Source organism: Lepisosteus oculatus, chromosome 7 (assembly GCF_040954835.1).
Source record: "Lepisosteus oculatus isolate fLepOcu1 chromosome 7, fLepOcu1.hap2, whole genome shotgun sequence".
NCBI lineage: Eukaryota > Metazoa > Chordata > Actinopteri > Semionotiformes > Lepisosteidae > Lepisosteus > Lepisosteus oculatus.
Window position 1 is genome coordinate 42,137,749 of NC_090702.1, and position 21,324 is coordinate 42,159,072.

Here is a 21,324-nt window from a genome sequence, read left to right on the forward strand (position 1 = left end):
GAACTAGCTACACAGCCAGGTGATTGAAGCTGAAACTCTGACTTCCTTTGAGAAGTGGTTGAACACAGTTTTACATTTACTGAGCTACTAAATTATCACATGAGGAAGATAGGCAAAATGAAATTCCTCTCATTTGCAGGCTTTCTTGGGTACAGTACATGACATAGGCTCATAGGACCACAACTTTTAGAGTTAATTAGCCTTGTGTCCTGCTGTTTTTTATAGACATGGCATGTGATAAAAGTCAAGGAACAGGCAGACGTAACAAATCCCATTAGTGTTAACTGATAAATGATGTTCTATATAGAATGCTGTGCAGCTCAGTTCTGCCTGGCACCCTATGCTTCTGGGACTGGAACACACAGTGTTCACTTGGAACACTGGCGTACTGATAATGGCTGGATAGATAACATCCTGCACTTCAGTTTCACAATCCTACTGCTCTCTATATAAAACTAAATGAAATACACTCACCCCTCGTTAAGCAAGCACTTTACTTCTGAGCACTCGCTTAAATGAGCAATACATATATACGTACTGTACCTAATTTTCTTAGACGAATGATCTTCCCCTTCTAATGCATGTGCCAAGCGTGTAGCTCATTCTTCCATTTTTCACTCGTCTAGGCTACCGTTTTTACAATTTCTCTTAAGAAGTTTGGATAAAAGTTATGGTATAAATTCATATTGTGAATGCATAATTTGCAAATATGTATTCACAAATTATACATTAATTTTGATTAAGCACACTATGAGTGCACAGTATCAATACCACCAGACAGCTTGAGGATTTGATTTTATAGTTAGTTTTTTTTCCTTCCATCTTTTACTGTACAAGATTTATTTTGTTATTTTGTTTAGTAAGAAACTTTGATCAGATCATGTAATATTTATCGTTAACGTGCAGTAAAGAGATCTTGCAAATTTTATTTCCCACCATAATTGCTTCATTATACATAAAAAAGTGTTGGTAAATTCTACTTTTTGTAGCATATATTTAGCAATTTATAGTGCTAAACTATTTAAATCCATCAGAAAAGTGCCTAAACTATCCTTGTCTATGTCTAAATATGAGCCCATGGAACAAATCTGAGTGTTTTACATGCATTTTAATGGGAATTTAGAGTCACTTTTACAAGTTAACACCTACAAACTGATATTTTGGAACCTATAATACTCGTCTAGTGAGGGATGAGTGTATTTGGCTTCAGATTATCCAACTTCTTGTTTCTTTCTTTTAATGTACCACTGGATCTTGATGTATCAACACCTTGTACTAATACAGTCTAAACAAATTAACGATCCCCCGTCTTAATTATGATTACAGTAAACATTGTCATGAAGTAAAAGAACATACGTACATAGGTATGTACAGCCTAGACAAACTGAAATCAAATATCTCCACAGAGGGGATATAAAATCTTCAAACTTTCACATGAAGTACAATAAATAACACAAAACTAAAATATTTTATACTGCACTATATTAAAGCAGGTGATAGTGATGACAAGTGCCAAATGTATCTGGCAATATTATAAATATTTCCACCTAGTCAACTTAGTTAATGGGTAAAAAAAAGAAAACATAACTAAGAATCATTTTCTCCAAAACACAAAGACATTCTTGATTTACAGGTCCTACATGTGCTGGGATACTAATTTATCAAAGTTAATTTAATGCAATACCATACTAGTCTGACTAGCTCAAGTCAAACTCCAATTGACAAGACAAAAGAGTGCAATTTTTCCTTTCAAACGAACTTGAACTTGAACTTTATTGCCATATGTAACCGGTACTGGTACAATGGAATTCTTACTTACAGAAAGTCTCTCTATTGTAAAACAAGTGTAAAAAACAAAACAAAGTGCAAACAGTGCATCAAGACAATGTACAAACAAACAATAGACAATGTGCAAGTAAACACGTAGACAGTTTGAATGTAAACAATACAGACGTGTAAACAATGACTGGAGATGTGCAATAGATAAGAAATCATAAAGAGGTAGATGGTGATGGTGTAGGTGTGGTCCGAGGGGGATGGCTAAATGTGTTTGCCAGTCTCACTGCTTGTGGATAGAAGCTATTGAAGAATCTAGTGGTAAGTGTCCGTATGCTCTTATATCTCTTGCCTGAGGGCAGTGGGGTGAAGAGCTCATGCCCGGGGTGGTGACTGTCCTCTGTGATGGCCAGAATTCTACCACGACAGCGGTCCTCATAGAGCTGTTTAATCTCGGTGAGACCGCAGCCGATGACCTTCTGGGCCATATTGACCATTCTCTGCAGTGCCTTTCTTTCTCGCGAAGAGGTGTTGCCATACCACACGGTGATCCCGTTGGTGAGGACGCTCTCGATGGTGCAGCGGTAGAAGTTCACCAACACATGTACAGTAATGCTGTGCCAAATTAAAATCTCACCTACAAAACACCCCGACAACAACAAACTAACATTCCTTTTGTAATAAATACAAAATCTGAAATGAGTTTTTAATAAAAATATACTGCTCAACAAATGTTATATTTTTTCCCCCTTTAAAAATATATGCAGCCTACAAAACATGCTTAATGAGACATTTTCACACATCTACTAGTGCATAATGTCTAACTGAGTGGAAATAAAGCTGTAGGTTTTCACAACTTTTCTTTAGATATTTTCATGAAAAAAAACTTACATGATTAATATATTCTCTGGATTTATGGTTATAAAAACAAACGGCACTGTATATACTATATAGATTTACACCGTTTTTTTTTATTAACTGACTCTGTGTTTACTGGACATAAAATGCTTCATCACCTAATTAAACAGTACATTACAGATTTAAAGAGAAGGTAGGTCATAACCATTCACCAAATTGCTAACATGAAATGACTTGTGCATTCAGTTAATAGTTTAATTTCACACAAGCACTTCTCCCAGATGTAATTCATTACACAGGCCTCAAATTCACTGCATAGCGCCTATCACACAGTGCTCTGAACATGCAAAAACATCTTTCAAGTGCAAGAAGACTGTTCTGAGTAATTAAAATCCCTCACTGCTTACAAAAAGGCAAAATGAATACTTCAATAACTTCATTCAATGTATACATTTTTCTGCATACAAAATCTCCAGTCATGCATCTTTACTTGGAAATGAATGCCATACCAATAATAAAAATGGCTCACAGTTTCAATGGATGATAGAATGCTTAAATAATGGTTATTCTTTATCTGGGACCACATTCTTCATCTTGGCTGGGTCTTGGTTGGTCTTACCTCTTTATTTGTATTGTTTGGTACAGCTGTATACATTTTGATGTTGGTTTCCTCAGCCACCAGTACAGAATTTGAATTTGAAGCATTACTTACAATAAAACGTTGCCAGGACTCATTGTTTAAAACAACTATTAAGGGGCCAACATTGTGGTATCAGATAAGGGGGTGGGGGGGACTCCATTTCTTAACTACACCAATGATCACAAGAGAACAATGTCATATTGTCACCATACTAAAAGGACTAGACCTTAACTCTGAATTTGAAATACATATTTTTCTGTTTAGTCAAATTCAATGCCTGGGCTATTTTGCATTTTATAATTTACTTTTTTGGTCTTCCTATCTGAACAAGACCCCAGAAATTCATAAAATATTCATCCTAATCAGTGCAAGATAAATATAAAAGTATAAAAGAGCAGAAGGCCAGAAGGAAGGAATTTACACGATTGTATATTAGTGTTCTGGGGCACAATAATATCAAGACCACAAATCTATGTGCAGATGTACAAAATAATCCTGTGGTTGTGTCTTGCCTGAGAAAGTTCACTAAACAGTGGGTACCATATACAATCATGGCCAGAATAGGCCATAAACTTGTGATGTCTTTTTTTCTTAACAACAATACAGAAATAGAATGTTTATAAAAATAACTATTTTATATAGCAGCACGAGCTTACAATACAAACATGCTTAAAAGAAAATTCTTTATCCTGTTCTGGTAACTTGCCAAAGGTGATTTAGGGTATCCTGAGAATTCCGTCTTAAAAGTCCTTTGTCTTTTTGTTTTCTTGACAGCCATGTTCATTAGGGGTAGAATGATGTGCTACCTACAGCGGTAGCATCTAATTTATCAGGTTTTTCACTCTTGCTTGACCTTTTCCATGTCAGGGGTCAATAAAATGTTGGGGTTTTTTTTAAAGAACAACTGGCATTTTTGAACTCAGCAAAACACTAAAAATGTAAGAGAGACCTGGGTATAAACATACTCCTCTTGTTCCTGAAATTGAGTTGGCATGGAATGTCCCGTAAAGATTATTTGGGTGAAACAAATCAAGATTATTGATAAGATTCCCATCACCTTTTTTACTATCAACTTTACTGTCAAAATGTAACTTTATTGTGCCTTACTATTCACCCTTACATTTCTGTTAATGCATTACGATTTGTAAGGTATTTAAGAAGTGATACTACACACTTACTAAAATCTTCACTCTGTCCTTATAGGTCAGAGCAGCAGACTGCCTTCAGAGAAACTTCATTTCATTTGCTTGTACATGTGATGTCATACTTTTTGTCATTACCAAAAGTACCAAGACTTTTAACACCTGGATTCCATCCCATTGCAAGTCTTCACTCTAGCTAATCCTTAATTAGCTATGTCCTCTGCAGCGCCTAGGTTAATTAAGCAATTATAGATCAGTTCAGTATTTAATCTAATGGAAGAATCAAAGTCTTGTAATGGCACTGAATCCAAGTGCCAGGGTTAACTACCTCTGACAGAGACTGTCCTGTAAACAGAGCTTTGTCTGAGAACCCAGTGTTTGATTCACCACATAAAGAGGTACAAAACCCACAGTGCGGAAGATGCCACAATGATATGTTGGCCAATCTCACATCCCCTCTTTCATTGCTCCTGAACAAGACCATCAAGCAACTGGAACTTCTCTACTATGGGCAGTATACTATACTCTTCCACTCACCTGAAGAGAACAATCCTTTTCAAGGATTGACATTTTCATGGAAAGAACCAAGACCACAGATTTGTGGATCTGGACTCTCAAATCAGCTGATTCAGCTGAGGCAGGAAGATACTGTACATAGAAAGCATATTGGTAAGAAACTGGTGGGACAGGACATTCCCAGAAATTAATGTTACAGAAAGCTTCAAAAGTACACAAAACAACAAAGTCAATGTATATAATGCATATTTTAGAAGTGGCAAGTGGAACATATCCATAATTATTAAGAGGCTAAATGATGTAAAAAAAAAGTACAGCACTGCCTTAAAAATGTTCTGTGCTATTTTAATGATAAAGTGGGAAAAAAATCTCTGGCTGGTAGAACGTTAGTTCTTTAACAGCTGTGATGTGGAACATCTTAAAGGTTAAAGCTCAGACCTTTCCCAAGGAACAAAAAAAAAAGTCATGATGTTTACAGCTGGCAAAAAAGGAACCACAGCAACACAATGATCTCTCAATTCTCACTAAGTACATCAGAATATAATTTTTCTGTGCTAAATGGAATATTTAGAAAAAGAAAACAACAGCCTACGTGAAAAAAACAACAATTCCATATTTTAAAAATATTTCGTTCACCTGAAAAAACATTTATACATATGTTTTCAATAACTGCTTAGTCCAACACTACGTCACAGTGGACCAAAGCCTAATCCGACTGACAATGATAGGGTCCTTTTTATGACAATATACTATAATTTGTATGATAAGTATATTAAAACAACTTTTCTTTATATTTCTTTGAAATCAAATTAGGTTTCTTAATGTGTAACAGTACGTACTGAAAGTAAACTTTAATGTTTTAGACCCAACGTTTAGATCAAGCAATCAACAGCCCAAGTTTCTATTACTTTCAATATTAAATATTTACACTGCTAGTGAAACTTTAGTAATAAACTCAAAGCTTTTACTCAAACAACTATAAGTAGGATTTGTGACCTCCGTGCCCCAAAACAGTATATTTAATTTTAATTCCCAAGCTTAGATTTTTGATACTGACAAATATTTAAAGTTGTACTAGAATATTTTAGATTAAAAATATTTGCTGCCACTCATTTAATGTATTTTTTGACAGACTGACAGAAACAAAACACCAAGAACTTCCCCAGAACCTGATTTTGAAAAGCAGGTCATATTTACTGTACATATGTTTAAAGATTGCAGTATGTATTTTGACCTTATGTAGCAGTTAGATTTACAGATGTTGCTAAGTGCTCTGCAAAATATGCTCAGACAGTCATACACAGATACAATAACACACACAAAGGACTGTCTATTCTTTTCGAATGGCATATGAGCTACGAGATATTTACTAGATTTGACAATCTTCTAACCAAAAGAGAAAAATTGTCTCACAAGTGGCTAATGGACATAATTCTAAATCTAAAAATGTACGTCAGCTCATGTCATTCAAACCAAGACAACAAAAACCCAGATGGAGTGCAGAACGCTGATAGCAAATATTAAGCAGAAAGCAAATGGCACAAAAAAGAAAGGCTCCTTAAACAAAGCCATGCATTGTCGAAGCATCTGTAACGGTAGCCTGTGTTTTAATAATTCCTCTACCTTTTGTTATGTGGGAATGACATGGATAACAGATAGAAAGTAGGAGACCAACATTGCATCATGAAATGATGATTTTTGAACATATACATCCATCAACCAAATACATCCAACAGCCTTTGAAAAGCTTACATCTCTATGGCTGAGCTTTGATGGCCAAAATAACAGCCGTTGTGATTGCACCCTGTGTATATCATTATAAAGACAGTAAATGTGCAATAATTCATCAACATTCACCAGTCATGACACCGATTAAGCAGACAGTATGTTCATGGCACTTCAAGAACCTAAGGTCAAACGTTATTAATGAAGAAGGCATTTTGTGGCAAATGAAGAGTGCCAAATAGCATATTAAAACCATTCAAAAGAGCCGCAGGAATATAATAGATCTAAAATATCTAGTAAGATAATGTGCTACCGTACTCATATTGGGACTACAGGAATTCTAAATGGGTTTAGTGCGTTTATTCATCACTTATAATTGCTTATTTCAGTTTTGTACTGTAGTAATACTACACATTACTGAAAGACTTGTCTTTTAATAAGAGACGATAATCATACATAGCCTGCGATGCCCCTTCTGAACATTGAACATTCCACTTAATGCTGTCTTGTTAGAAGAAGGATGGATGTCATTCTCCCTTCTTCAATACATCTAGCGGCTTTTAGCAACAAATCAGAACACTGACGCAACACACGCTTTCAGAGCAGCTGCAGGAATTAACAGGGTCCAAAACAAGCTAGGTCTTAAGCACTGTGCCACTTGTCACAGAAAAGGAGATCACTTTCTACAAATAATGCTGGCTGCCAGCACAGACACTGCATGTTGCAGGCAGGGGTTACAGTCATTGCTGGCCTCTGATGTCAGCATGATAAGTGTCTAAGAGTCTTTTGTTTTTGTCCCACAGAACTCAAAATGAATCACTCACTTTCAGTGTATAATGTTTAAATCATCAGGCTTAAGAATGAAAGGGAATTAAGAGGTTTGAGGGTTTCTTTGTAATACAGTTCAAAAAACGATTTACGGAAGAATGTTAATGTGCCCACCAAACTTTAAACAAAAGTCTTTTGCAAGTTTCTCCAGTTCTTGACATTCTGATGTAGCTCATTTCTGAACATTCAATAGAATCATAATAAAATGCTGTATGAAGAGCATCTGTCATTTAGCCGTGGGTCATAGAAATTCTGATTTGATAAATTCCTTGTCGTTTAAATAAATGACAATCTCAACAATGCAAACAACTAAACCATCGGTTTTCAAACTGCTGCTTACAAACGGGTCTGAACATCGGAGACAGATTTGGATATTCAAAGCGCACAAAAACAATTTTAAAAGAATTTTAAAACCTCTACATTTGTAAAATCCCATAGGCTATATGATCTGACAAACTACAACACTACAAAAAAGAACCAGGAGAATTTAGCAGATATACACATTTTTCCGGGCATTGCTTACAATGATTTGAAAGGGCAAAAAAAAAAAAACGGAAGAAGCAAAGCATATCGGATAGTTGTTACATTTTAATCCTCCAATTTATTTTTTACGACTGATTTATCTTCTTTGTGCAGACAAAGGCATGTTAATAACATTTAGGCACAGCAGAATCCCCTCCTGTATGCTTTCAATAGTTCTGCGCTCTTCCCTGCAACCTATCACTTTGGGTGCAAGATTAGAAAATGTATACAGTTCTGCTCAAGAAGTCAAGAATCAAGAGCCTCCGGGAGAAAGTGGAAGCACCGATGATTTGCTGGTATTTGCAGCTGGTACGTATAACTGCATCATGCAACTTCATTTGAGCTTCACTCACAACATCCCAAAGGTTTTAAAAGTGTCACAATACACACTGGAGAACAATATGGGGAAGGGGGTTGGGGCTTCACATAGTAGGGTCTGCTATGCCGGGATGTACAGTACCATGTCTACTGAAACAAAAATACTGTATATCGTCAACTTTGGAAAATGAGTATTTGTAAAACGGCAACAAATACAATGCACCGTGCAAGTAAAACCGTGTAATACGTGGAAGGATACAGTCTGAAATTTTTGGAAGGGGATGTTCAGAAGGCAAAACTTCACTCTGCGTAGCAACTGATATTGTGGGAAATGCCGAGTTAAAATGAATAGGAACAGCGCTGGATAATGAAGTCCGGCTCACAAGCCCCCCACCCCCCTTCTCCCCCGCGGCTTTGAAGACAGCAGTGGGCAGCAGATTGTCTTCTTCAGGCCCCAGCGAAACCATGCAGCAGTTGCCCACTTGCGTGTATCCAAGCAAGTTTTCTCCTCTCGACTACAGGAACACTGCCCGGATCATGAAGAAGAAGGCAGCTAAACAAGCAAGCACGAACACTTCGGGCAGGAATTCGAGCGCACACAAAAATGCACCGTGCAACTACGGGTGTTTAGTGTGATCCCGAAGCTAATGTATTTCTCTGCTGCCATGCCATTTTTCGACGATTTAAGCAAACCGAGAGCTCACAGTACAGGCACCGTGATTCAATTTCCATCAAAGTATCCATTCTTCCTTCCGCTTTTTTCCCCGAAGCTGAGACATGACTACACTGCCCCTTTAATTTGTAAGAGCGCAGCCCTCATGCCTTTTTAAGTGCGCCAAACCCGTTCCGCTAGGAATGACAATATGACCAAGCTAGCTACACTGTAACACGTATGAACATATGAGTTGGATTTAAAAAAACAAGAACTGTCGCTGTTATTAATGTGTATATTGCCGTCTCTTAAAGAACACATTACTTACATTCTGTCGCCAGAAACCAACAAGCGGCTTTCAACCATCATATCGGGAAGAAAATCCAGATTGTAAGAAGAAGTCATGTTCTGTTTTTTTTTTTGCTGTGCACGCCGCTGTGGTCTGGCAAATAAGAGCGTCTCTACGCTTGTCTGATTCAACAACTGCGCTGACCAAGAGACGGAGAGGGACAGGTGCGGGAGGCCTTCCCAAGGCGGTCGGCAGAGTCGGCAGTTGTCACATTCTCTCCCCCTTCATTTTCCTCCAATCCCCACCGAAATCCCTACTGTTGAAGCAACTGTCTGTAGAACACCAGGTGCTGAAATGGAAGGCGTGGCTTCTCCACACTGCGGTTACTATTTAACCATTAATACTCTTCAATGCCAATAACTCGCCTACACTAAAGTACGGTAATCGGACATCCTCATTGTTACCATCTTTCGGTATATAATTTTGTTAGTTTTTTTACAACGCATTCATTACAAATCGTGCTGCGAAGCTAAGGGACCAAGGCGTTTTAACAAAAAAAAAATATTTGTAATTATTTCTTGCTCATCATTCTTGTCCTTTTCTACAACAGTGGATGCACACAGCATGCCTTCGAATCATGCTTACTGTACTGCCTGTTACTGTTTCACGTTGCCTCTTAAATTATTTACGTTGCTTTTAATTACATGTGAATTAGCTGGGAGAAACTGTAGGGAAGCATTCTAGCTGACTCCAGCCTTCCCAGCAGTTTGTGATATTCTTCCCAGCCTCAACCCCCCGGAGGGTATCATGGTTTCAAAGCAGCTTTTAATCATTCTGTCAGGGGTAAAGTAGTATGTAAGTAGGTCGGAGTGAACGCATTAAAAAGCACACAGGTTAGTGTTTTATTTAACAGCTTCACTGTACTGCACTTTTGAAAAAACATTTCTGTTAGTTGACGTCAGGACAGGGCGTTTTCTCAAGCCAGAATAAAGTGCTCTCTTCGTGAATTTTTTTTCATACAGCATCTCACATTTGACCAAAACCCTCTTGATAATTCTACCTATGCAGGGTAAGAAATGCACACATTTCAGCTTTCAAACCAATTTAAGAGATCATGGAAAAGTGATCATGGATAAGTGATATGCCTAAAGTCAGTTCTATTTTTTAAATGTGCCATTTATTTGTAATTTCTTGTTTTCACATTTCTAATAACACATTCTTAACGGTCCTGTAACTGAGTTGTCATACACATACAGCTGGAGTTCATTTTACTTTGTTCGTTATACTGGTGTTTATATTAAACAAGTTGTCTAGATTTAAAATACCTTCACATCATTTCGTTGCCACATTTCACAGACAGCTTACACGATTTTCAGCTTTACTTAAAGCATAATGTCAGAGATAGAATTGGGGTTTGTCAGAAAACATGTTTTTAATATTGTGCTGTTGAATTATCATCACTGGTTATTTCCAACACTTTACCGAAGGATCTTGTTATATCGATTATTTTTTGGATAACAGTATTTTTTTAACATTTGTCCTCAGATCAAGATTACAAATGAACCTTTTGCTTGTTTTTTTTTTTCATTTTGCAAAAAAGGAAAGAAACTGACCTTAGAAAAAGGTTAGCTTACACCCTCAAATAAAAGTTAACTTTATACTGCTGCAACATAAACATTTTCCTGTAATGATCATGGCCTTTTCTGCACTCTTGTTCTGCTGTGGAGGTGCAGTAAGTCATGTAACCACTTCAAAGGACAGTTTTCCTCTTAATGACATCGCTACATAAGCTTGTGCCGCTTGACAATATAAAACTGTTCAGCTTCCTTTCCTCCAATCCATGGCTCCCCTATGCACACTGGTCATATTGCTCAAATGTACAGTTTAATAATGCTTTCACAAGATCAAAGCAGTAAAACAGAACTAACTAGAAGTTCACAAGCAAATGCAATACAATGCATCTCCCTCAACTGTATTCATTTATTACTATAAAACATGATATTGTGAGTTGTGGAAAGACATATTTCCAATCTCTCTATAAACATACCTAAGGTACACAGTTCCCTCCTTACGCACAGTACTGTAGAGCTAAGTTTTGTTAAAAGTCAAGTGTACTTCATAGTGGTAAGCAACCTTAAAAATAACAAAAGTCAGAAACATCTCAATGTAGACCACCAATTGCTTTTAATTTGAGTATACTGTATATTGAATGTCTTCTTAAAAAACAGTCCTAACACAGTAAGAAGCTTTCCAATACATCTCAACCTGAAAAATCATTTACACTGAGTTTTCTTCAGGAAAATGTTGTACAGTATGTACCTCTGTTGGGACCACTCTGTTACTGGAATTCTGTTTGAATGTCAAAAGGAACTTGAGTCACAAGTTTTGCATCAAGTCAGGGCCTGTTCCTAATCAGTTTTTACAAGCTACTCAAAGAATCAAAGGTCACAGTGTTTTTTTTTGTGTTGTTGGGTTTTCTGCACTTTCCCTTTAGCTTTGGCTTTAGGGTTTTAATCGCCTGCTGGCTGTGGGTGAGGTCTCACAGGACACTGATGTGTCCAATGGCCCCGCAACAATTATTGATTGCCAATGAATGTTTTAGCTGAAGGTTTGCTAATTATGGGTGTGAAAACGTGAGCATGATAATTCTCCCCTGCACCAACCCTCACTCCTGCCCCAACACACACAGAACCTATTGATTAAACTTTCTCACCTACCAGAACTTGATGGGTTACCTCATACCATTAACCACAAAAGAAACAATACAATACAAAGGAAGTATTGGTATTATCACACATTCTGTTGTTTGCATTTAGGTGTGGAGGAGGGGAAAAGGGAAGGTACTTGAATCACCAGAGATAAATTAGGACAAGATAATCCAACCAAGAGTAAACCAAAATGAGGTACGTTAGATACCGAAAACACGGGTCACATCTTTACACAAAGAGTTGTGTTTGTCTGGAACAAACTGCCCAGCGGTAACGTTCATTTGCGAATCAATGACCTGCTAACAGGCAAATGAGAAATAAGGGCTAAATAAGCTTTCATTTGCAACCCTTCTCACGCTATTATTTTCTTAATGTGGAAAAAGAGATGATATGATATGAGTTTCTTCGATAGTGCTTCCTCTCAACCCCTCCATTCCCCCTTTTAGGTAATTACAGAAATTTAACAATTGCAGTTAGAGGCAGATACTAATCTAACTATTAGTATGCTAATGCAGAATAGCTGATGCTTTCCATTCCAGAGGTGGCTTGCACTTGACCGGTGATTGGCTACTGGTACTGTTGTAATACATCTGGGAATCCTGGGCTGTGATGAATTATATTTCATTGATTCACTCAAAGATACTTCACAAACAATAAAATAAAGCTGCCTTGACTGCCTGTGTCTTGTATGACACTGTGGGTGAAAAAAAGTCCAATTTTATTCCCTGACACAAGTGAACAGCAATAGTAGCTTGGAGCTGGGCTTGTTCTTTTCTGCAGAATAGGAGGATGTCTCTTCATTCCTTTCTGAGCAGTGACCTAAATGTTATTGTTCCAGCGATTCAGCATTGATTTTCAGCCTGAAATAAATTTTGTATAACTGTTCATGTGATGCTCCACTAAAATCACAATAAAAATGGCTTACACAGTGGCTGTGGCCCTGCATTGGTACTCATGCTGTGCTGTATTGTTTCAGAAATCTGAGGGGAAACAGCATTGGGGAAGTGTAGAGTCCATAGGGATAGGAAAGGGAATTATATTCTATTTGTGAATGTCTCTTACTGTCATTTTACTGATCTAGACATTTCTTAAATCTTCCATATATACTGATGCCCTGTTTCTTGTGTTTGCAATATCATGCTATTATTACACCAGAATCCACATTTCACCATTATCCTCTTCAGGTTGTGACAGCAAAGGTCAAGTAAAAGTAGTCTGCCATACCAACACAGGTTCATGATGCCTGGATAAAATATGTCATTTAGAATGCATTCCCAATAATGACCATATTCAGTGCTTTCTGCCACGGAGAATACAAATAAAAAGAAATGTAAAAAAGGAAATTAACAACACCCATTGCATAATCTTAGACACTGAATTCCACTTTAAAAGCAAAGCTTGCTATTTCAATTAAATTGTTTACCCCCGGCTTTTTGTTAGATAAGATACAGATGCACAACAGCACATCAATATCTTGTTAAGTATGAAAGTATACAGACTGTAACATTAGTTCCTAAAATACATTTTTAAAATGAGCACACCTCACGGGAAAGGGAAAGCATATTTAATTAATGGTAAATGTAGATTTTAAATAATTAATTTATTGTGCTTTCCTAATATTACATAGTATATATATATATTGACACAATAATGCACAATTTAAATTGGTCAAATGTGTTTATATTATAAATCCTGTAATCCATGGGTTATTTTAAAGTTCTGTCCTTTTCCTCATTAAGCTTGGCGCTGCAAATTTCAGTGGCTCATTTATTTTTATTCCAAAGTGTTGCAGCTTCACTGATCCTTGCTCAGAAGGCCTCCAAAAAAGCTTGATTCTGTCAACCTAATGTCACCTTTCCTCAGGTTTCATCAGCTTAGGTGTTTCCAGGATTGGATGCAGTGAAGTCCCCATCAGAGGCATTCAGGAGTTCCTAATTAACCTCCCTGATTTCGGTAATTAGTATTGATTCACTCATGAATGACTTCCTAAGTATTGATGCACACTCTGCACTTGTGGTAAACTTCCAGATATGAATATTAATGAATTCTCTGTAGTGCTTTTATTTTCTGTTGTCCCTAAGGTGCAGTTTACATTCTGATAAAGTGAAATGTGATAAGAGGCACCCATTCTATCCTCACTCGATAAAGAGGCAGTACATGTTACCCAGGCACACCACGTACATCAGCTGCGAATCAAAGAATTCTGTTGCTTTAGCTTTAATGTTATATTTTAATAGATACCTCAGTGGTAACATCTTTTTTTTACATTTCATTAATTGGTGGATGTATTTGTTTTGTGTGTGGACCTGAAGAACTCAGCTACACAGACATTTTTGTTTTTGCACTTCTGTGCTATAGTGGCTGTGTCATCATATTTATCTGCACTTTTCTGTAGTCCCCACTTTTAACCTGGGTGTGACAATGTCATTGTCAATACATCTGATGAGGTAAAACTGTTATAGAATACAAATTCAAAAACGAACGAAGCCAGATGTTAAAGGGAGGTTTGTGACAAAGGAATTTATCCTTAGTTACTGTATTTGAATTTAGTGTACTGTATGTTAAATTCTATAACTTAAAACTAAATCTTAAAAATCTCACTATTTTGTGTTTCAACTGCAAGAAAAAAATCAGAAAGTTTCTTATTATTCTGCATTGTCATGTGTCCATATACTATGTATGTACAGTATATCATATTCTTAGGGTCTGCCATGAAAATGCTGTATTTTAACACATTTTGTGTAATCCTGTGAAATATACCATCATGCTACCCATCATGCTGTTCCCATGATTAGCTTTTTTAGATAACATGAACTACACCAATATTTGAAAAGTAGGAAGCAGGAACACCTCAGTATCAGTACAGTCTCAGATTTTCTTGACATACTTCTGCCTTCCATTAGAGCAATGTATATATCTGCTACTATTACACTAACAAAACAGGAGTCAACTTGCTAAAACAAGTACCTGCCAAACCAGGAAATACAAATTACAAATACTTCATATGAACGTGTGTTAACTGCTTATACATTTATGGTCCTTAAATCATACCTTTAAGTAAGAATTAAAAAACCTTGGAATAACTACAGTATACACACATACACACAAAGACAGGCACAGTCATGGTCTTAGAAAGGCTTCAGTTAGGGTTTGCTTTTCTGCCCAATATTACAAATTTGCACCTTGTGTTAAAAGTTGTTAGACTTGTGCCTCCAGGGTAAACATAGTGACAATGTTTGTTTTCAAAGCAAACTCTGAAGTGTGTGACAGATATATAGCACTGGGGAAGCAGTCCGGTAGCAAGCAATTTATGAGATTTATGACAGGGTTACTGCTATTTAATAAAATCCGATAGCTTCAGTTGTGCAGTTAATGGACAAACCAGCTATAAATCGACAATTTAAACCAACACTCATTATTCTTACATGCAGAATACCTTCAGGACCATTAACTGCAGACATTAAATGAAATGGTTTGTTTACCACAGACCATGTAAAAAAATTACATAACCTTTTAATCTATGTGAATACCCATTTTCATGATCATTAAAAAAAATGAAGATAAAAACAGACTTGAGGGGGAAATGAGCCACCAATGAAGTGTTTGACAGCTCCATTGTTCTGCGGTCCCATTGTCGGACCAAAGATGTATTCAGCGCTCAAATGCCTCCTACCAAATAAACAAAAGACTACATTTTTCAAAGCTTGGGATGCCAGTTCAGCATACTTCCCTTTCTTCACACAAACAAAGCTCAAATTATTTTAAGCAGCATGATTTGAGAGGAAGAAAATCTCAATTTTTATCATAAAGTAGAAAAAGGTATAGCATTAATTAACCTATTTAGGCAGGCTGAATCTAGATTAAAAGGGGATTTTACCACAACATGCCCTAATATGGAGTCGCCTGTGGTTCTCGGGATTATTGCATATACCGCGCATAAACAAGTACACAACCAAAATACGGCACTGTACTAACTCCGGAGCCAAGCTTGTGTCCACTTCCAATCCTACTGCGTAGGAATTTCCGCGAGGATGTAGAAGGCACTTTAAGAATATTGAAGCCCCTTTTGTCGTGTCAAAAGGGAAACAAAAAAACATGCACATCTTAAATTCTCATGGACAACAAGCACTGATAGAACTGGAAACCTCCCACATGAAAAAAAAAAAACACTGCACAGTACCTCAGAAGCAGCTCCTCATTTCTCATAGTAACAGCGGATTTGGGACAGCGCATGCTTTCTGCACAGATATTCTCAACAAAAGGCAGTTCAGAAGTGTGCTCAAACATCAGTGCCACTGTATCTCCACACTAATGGCCACTCTTTCACTCTCCTTCTCTCCCTCTCTGGCTCGCTCGCTCTCTTTTCGTCAATGCTGGGTGGCTGTGCAAAGGGGCCCCTGCAGATTCACTAAGCAGAAATAATCCTCTCTGACAAGTTATGCTGTTGGGGCATATCTTGCGTTAATGCATTGTGCTGCCTGAGGGGGCCTTGTTTGCATTCAGGATTGCCTGGCTAGTAGCTGTTCAACTAAAATTGCCATCAGAATTAGACATTAAAGGAAACAGATTTAACTTTTATTCTCATTATTACATGCATCATAAAGTGAAATAGAGACACGCCTTTTTAGAATACAGTATAAATGCAATACCTCTTCCAAGAAATTTAAATTGCTGTGTCATGGCTCGTTCAATGGTCCAAGTATCCATAAAAACTAAAAACTTTTGACAAGGGATCTGCAGGCTCTCGCACACTTCTTTCACATGAATTTACATAAAAGTTTTAACAGTGAAAGACTCTTAAAATCTCCTGCTTCTGACATGTTAGATTATTTTATTTGTGTACCACACTTATTCATATGACATCCAGCATTAAGGTACTCCGTATTCTTCACAAATAAAAGGCTTTGTCCTCACCTTTTAATGTCTCTCCCTTTTCGGTTTTACCTTAAAGGGTTCTCAGAAATGTGTTTTTAAAAATTCATAGCGTTCATTATCATTTCTAAATGTTTTATGGATGCAAACCCAAAACTAGGATAGGCGAAAGAAAAAAAAACATTAAGCTTCACTATAAAAAGTTTTTCTTAAAGCTGCCTCCAGTATATACATTTAATTTCACAGCTCTGTCTAAAAATAACAGTTTTTCGGGTTAGATGAATATCCCACTTTTACTTTTCTTCTGGTTTTAGTCTTCAAAATGAAAAGCAACTTCCATGGAAAGCTATGAACTCAGAGTATCTATCCTTTCAGTGAGCCGTCTTTTTTCTTTGGTAAAAGTTCCATCTGTTTCCAGACACAAGCCCCTGCTGATCATAGTCAACACCTTTTACTTCATTTGTCTAAAAGAAACAACATTGTTTTTTAATATTTGTATTTTAATTAATACATATTTAATTGCAACAGTCACTCATATTCTCTGGAAAAGTAGGATATTGTGCACATACAGTACTAAATATTTACACTCAAATTTTGTAGTTCTGCAAAAGGCACACCATTTAATAAATTTAGTTTACTGTAACAGCATGTTTGACAGTTATGATGAACAAAACCAGTGGCTTTTAATCATTAAAAATACATGCAGGATGTTATGGTTCATTCCAAGAATCACTTTGTCCAGTGAGCCAATCCTCAGCCTTATTTAAGAACGTCACAACTGAAACCTGCACTCAATCAAAGGTATCGTAATCATTGAAAAAAAACTAGAAAGTGTCATCCAATTCTTTACTTTGACAGCTGAGTAGAAAACAAGCAAATGTCGACTCAGGTCGACATGCTTGTTTGTCACTCTGGCAAAAAACAGAAGTAAATTATCATTTACACTTTCGTTATTTCTTTATTATTTATTTCTTTTTGTGAAGATTGTACTCCCATTATGATGGTCTGGAAATAGCTGGTACAAGACTAATTAAATTGTTACCCGTCTCTTTTTAATTTAGTGTCGAATTTAGTTAAATTTATTTCAATTTAAAAATGTAAAAAGTCTTGCTATGAAATGAAAAGAAATTTGTTGTTGCTGTGTAGAACAATATTTGCCTTTAGTCTATCAACACGTTCTTGGGGCAACGCCCCCCCCCCCCAAAAAAAAACATATATTAGTTTTTTCCCCAAGAGTGTGATGAAAGATATTATATTTGTTCCTATGAATTGTATTTATCCTCAGCCCCATAAACACGAACCTTTAACACATAAATTCTTTTCATATAGATTTCCTGCATTTATGATGAAACTGTGACCAAGCTACTACTGTATCATACCTAAGTATAGGAATGTTAGTGCTGGCATAAGTGTCACATCAGAAAAGTGCTTTAGAGTAGACTCTTCTGTGAAAACCAATTTACAAAGGGTAATGCGCATGGAGACACAAATACGACTGGATCAGCAGTCAAGATTTCTTAATCGCACGATGTAATCCACTAACCCTCAAACTGACACCGTGGAACATAAAATATATCCTCTCTAAGCCTCTTCTACACCTGTTTTTCTACTTGTTTCACCTACACGGAAAAGATACCTGTGTTTAAAATGATGCTGTCACCAGTAATAGTTCTTGCTGATGTACGTGAACGCAACTCAGCTATTATACATGATATAATTCACTGTTTCTTTGTTCCTTAGTATAAACATTACTCTAAACTAGTAAAAGGAAAAAAGAAGAGATATTGAATTAAGCCAAGTTATTTGTTTAGGCAAAAACCCAATGCGTAAGCCTCCTTTGCCCATTCTTTAGACATCCTAAACACTTTACAAAGCCCAAATTATGTACAACTGTCTGTTGATATAAGATCAACATGAATAATTTTAAGATTTTTTTGTAACAGCTGTTTTCGTGTCTCCATGAAGGCCAAATGTAAATTGGCTGCTAGAGAAATTATTCTAGAGACTGCTTGTGCACTGTTAATGAAGTGTAGGTCAAGATAAACATTTAAATAAGATGCTCCTCACAGAAGTCTTCTCAGCTTGTACTTCATGCTATATTCGTCTTTGCTGCCATGGATTACTGTACCTCACATTTTTATTCCACTGGTTCACACAGCAATTCGGATTTGTTCAGTGATCTTTTGTTTAATGTTTATTAACTAAAACAATCTCCTGGAGTATTTGACTACTCTGATGCATATAAATGGTCACCAATATCCTTCTACTTCCTATGTGATCCTGATTCACCCACAGCTACTTTTAATAAAAACGCACATACACGGAGACTGTTAATACTAAACAGTCTGCGTTCATCGGATCCATCCCTTATTGGGAAGCTGCTTATTCCTAGAGTAAGAGCATGGCCAGTCCAGACAAGAGAGTGCAGCCCAGTCTGGACCACATTCCCTTGAAACCTCTGGTGGAATGAGCTGCTTCTCTCAGTCGCGTGAAACACACTGGTCAGGCTGACTGTTTAAAAAGTGGCAAGCGGAGGCTTTCTGTTGGTCGAATTACAGTATGGAAGCACAGGGCAGGTCCGGGACTGTGCGAGCTTACCACAGGGATGGGAGAGAGAAGCAACCGACTGAGGAACAAGGTTTTGTGAGTTTCTGAGAAGTCTGAAAGTGTTTGTTTGTGAAGGGTCTCAGAGTGAGACTAGGCTTAAGAAGAATCGTGAAAAGAGAGAGAGAATTGTTTATTGTGAATCGTTTGAAACCCGGTAAGCAGTTTAGCTGCCTGGCTATGATAGTCAGGGGCTGCATGACGTTTATTTAGAAATTTTAAACGGAGTCAGACGTTTGTTTTTGTGTTTGGATTGTGGTGTTTTTTTTACCCTTATGGCTGTGTGTACATGTGTCTGTTGTCCTGGACGGCACCTATTTTAAAGATTCCGTTAGGGCATACTCCTGAAACTGTTACACTAATAAATGGTTTTGCCTTTGGCAAACTTGATCCTGTCCCGAAAGCACAGGGTGAAAGGTGGGACCACATCCTGGCAAAACACCTGTCCGTATTTCCAATATCTAGCATTAGGAAGGTTTCGAATGAGACAAAGTCATTCAGCCATTCTAACCCATTGGGCAGCTTCTAGTTAATTGATCTGAGGATCTAATCCAGAGGTTTCTTGAAATAAAACAAGGGTATCAGCTTCAACAACATGGATGCTTAGCTTGTCTTTGGGAGGTGGGGGGCAACCGAAGTGCTCCTGGGAAATGTACATCTTCAACAGATAAAACAAGTATAACAACCAAATGTGACACCATATACAATCTCCATGCATGTAAAGGACCCGTTGTTCATTTTCTATGGTGAGGAGAAAACAACAAAATAGAATTCTTAAACATTTTAATATTTCTATTTATCCTTGTATACTGAAGTGCTGTAAGTTTACACGTACAGTAAGCACTACTGGGCAACCAAAACAATGAAGTCCTAAATAGTTATCTTAACCATATCAAGCTATTCTCTTTGTGTGATACTCTTACATGCTACAACCTAGGGAGAAGAAAGGTAATAATGCTTTAAAGCTTGTTGCTGTCTCTAATGATAGAAGCAAGCGCTGTTGCTTGCATAGGCTATTAAGAGCTATACAGCATTTCCCTTGAGAGAAGGAGGCCAAACTAAAGACCAAGGTTAGTTTGATTTAAAAAAAAGTGTTGTCAAACAGAAAATAAGACAGTGATGCAACTGAATTACAGTAGTTACATATCTGATACAGGATGTCTTTAGTATAGTCACGGGTAGGGCAAAAGGAATACTAAGGGAAAGGAATCAATATCATCATGTCTTTTCCTCATTTTCTAATCTGCATATGTACAACGGCAATACCTACTGAGCTAACAACTGTTTATGTGGTACTCATTCTGTAATTACTTTGCTGACAAAAACATTGAATATTTAAGGTTACTTTTATGAGGAATTTCAGCAGGCTACCAAGAATATGACCACCAGTGTCTACAGTGACAATTAACACAACAACAGGACTTCAGATTTTAAGATTTTAAGATTCTCAGAACTGAGAGTGACAGAGTTTAGGAAAGGTGGATGACTTTTTTCGGCACAATGTTTTTGTTATACACAATCTATCATCTTTTTGTGGATTTGGGATCTGTACGACAAAAATCTCATTCGAGGTAGAAGTATTATTTCTTTAGTCTTTATGTTAATGACAATTAGTCAACTTTATTTTCTTCCCACATTGTGATACATTTCAAGGGGTAGACTTAATTTAATAGTAAACATATGGTAGCAGCTGTGAGAGAGAGGTAAGTAGAAAATGCTGAATTATTGAAAATTAATTCAAATTCGTCCTGCTTTTCAACATACTAATTTCTCTGTGTCGTCATTTACCTTTCTGTATGTATGAGAAAGTCTTCGTCTCGGTAAGTTAATCACTTTCAGTTTATGGTATTTCTTTACTGGATTTATTATTATTT

At 36.9% G+C, this 21,324-nt stretch overlaps 1 protein-coding gene across 19 annotated transcripts in view; it reads right to left on the minus strand.

The window, feature by feature from the left end:
- celf2 (cugbp, Elav-like family member 2) overlaps nt 1-21,324 on the minus strand; it is a 205,137-nt gene that overhangs the window by 112,639 nt on the left and 71,174 nt on the right. For 4 of the 19 annotated variants that reach the window (XM_015352321.2, XM_015352315.2, XM_015352316.2 and 1 more), the window contains exon 1: nt 16,155-16,351. The exons of 5 other annotated variants lie outside the window; for them this stretch is intronic. In XM_015352321.2, coding sequence (XP_015207807.1) covers nt 16,155-16,261 — 107 coding nt within the window. In that variant the 5' untranslated portion in view covers nt 16,262-16,351. Of the gene's footprint in view, nt 1-9,305; nt 9,609-16,154; nt 16,352-21,324 lie in introns of those variants that run through there. 10 more of the 19 variants (XM_015352329.2, XM_015352326.2, XM_015352318.2 and 7 more) reach the window with 6 other exon arrangements.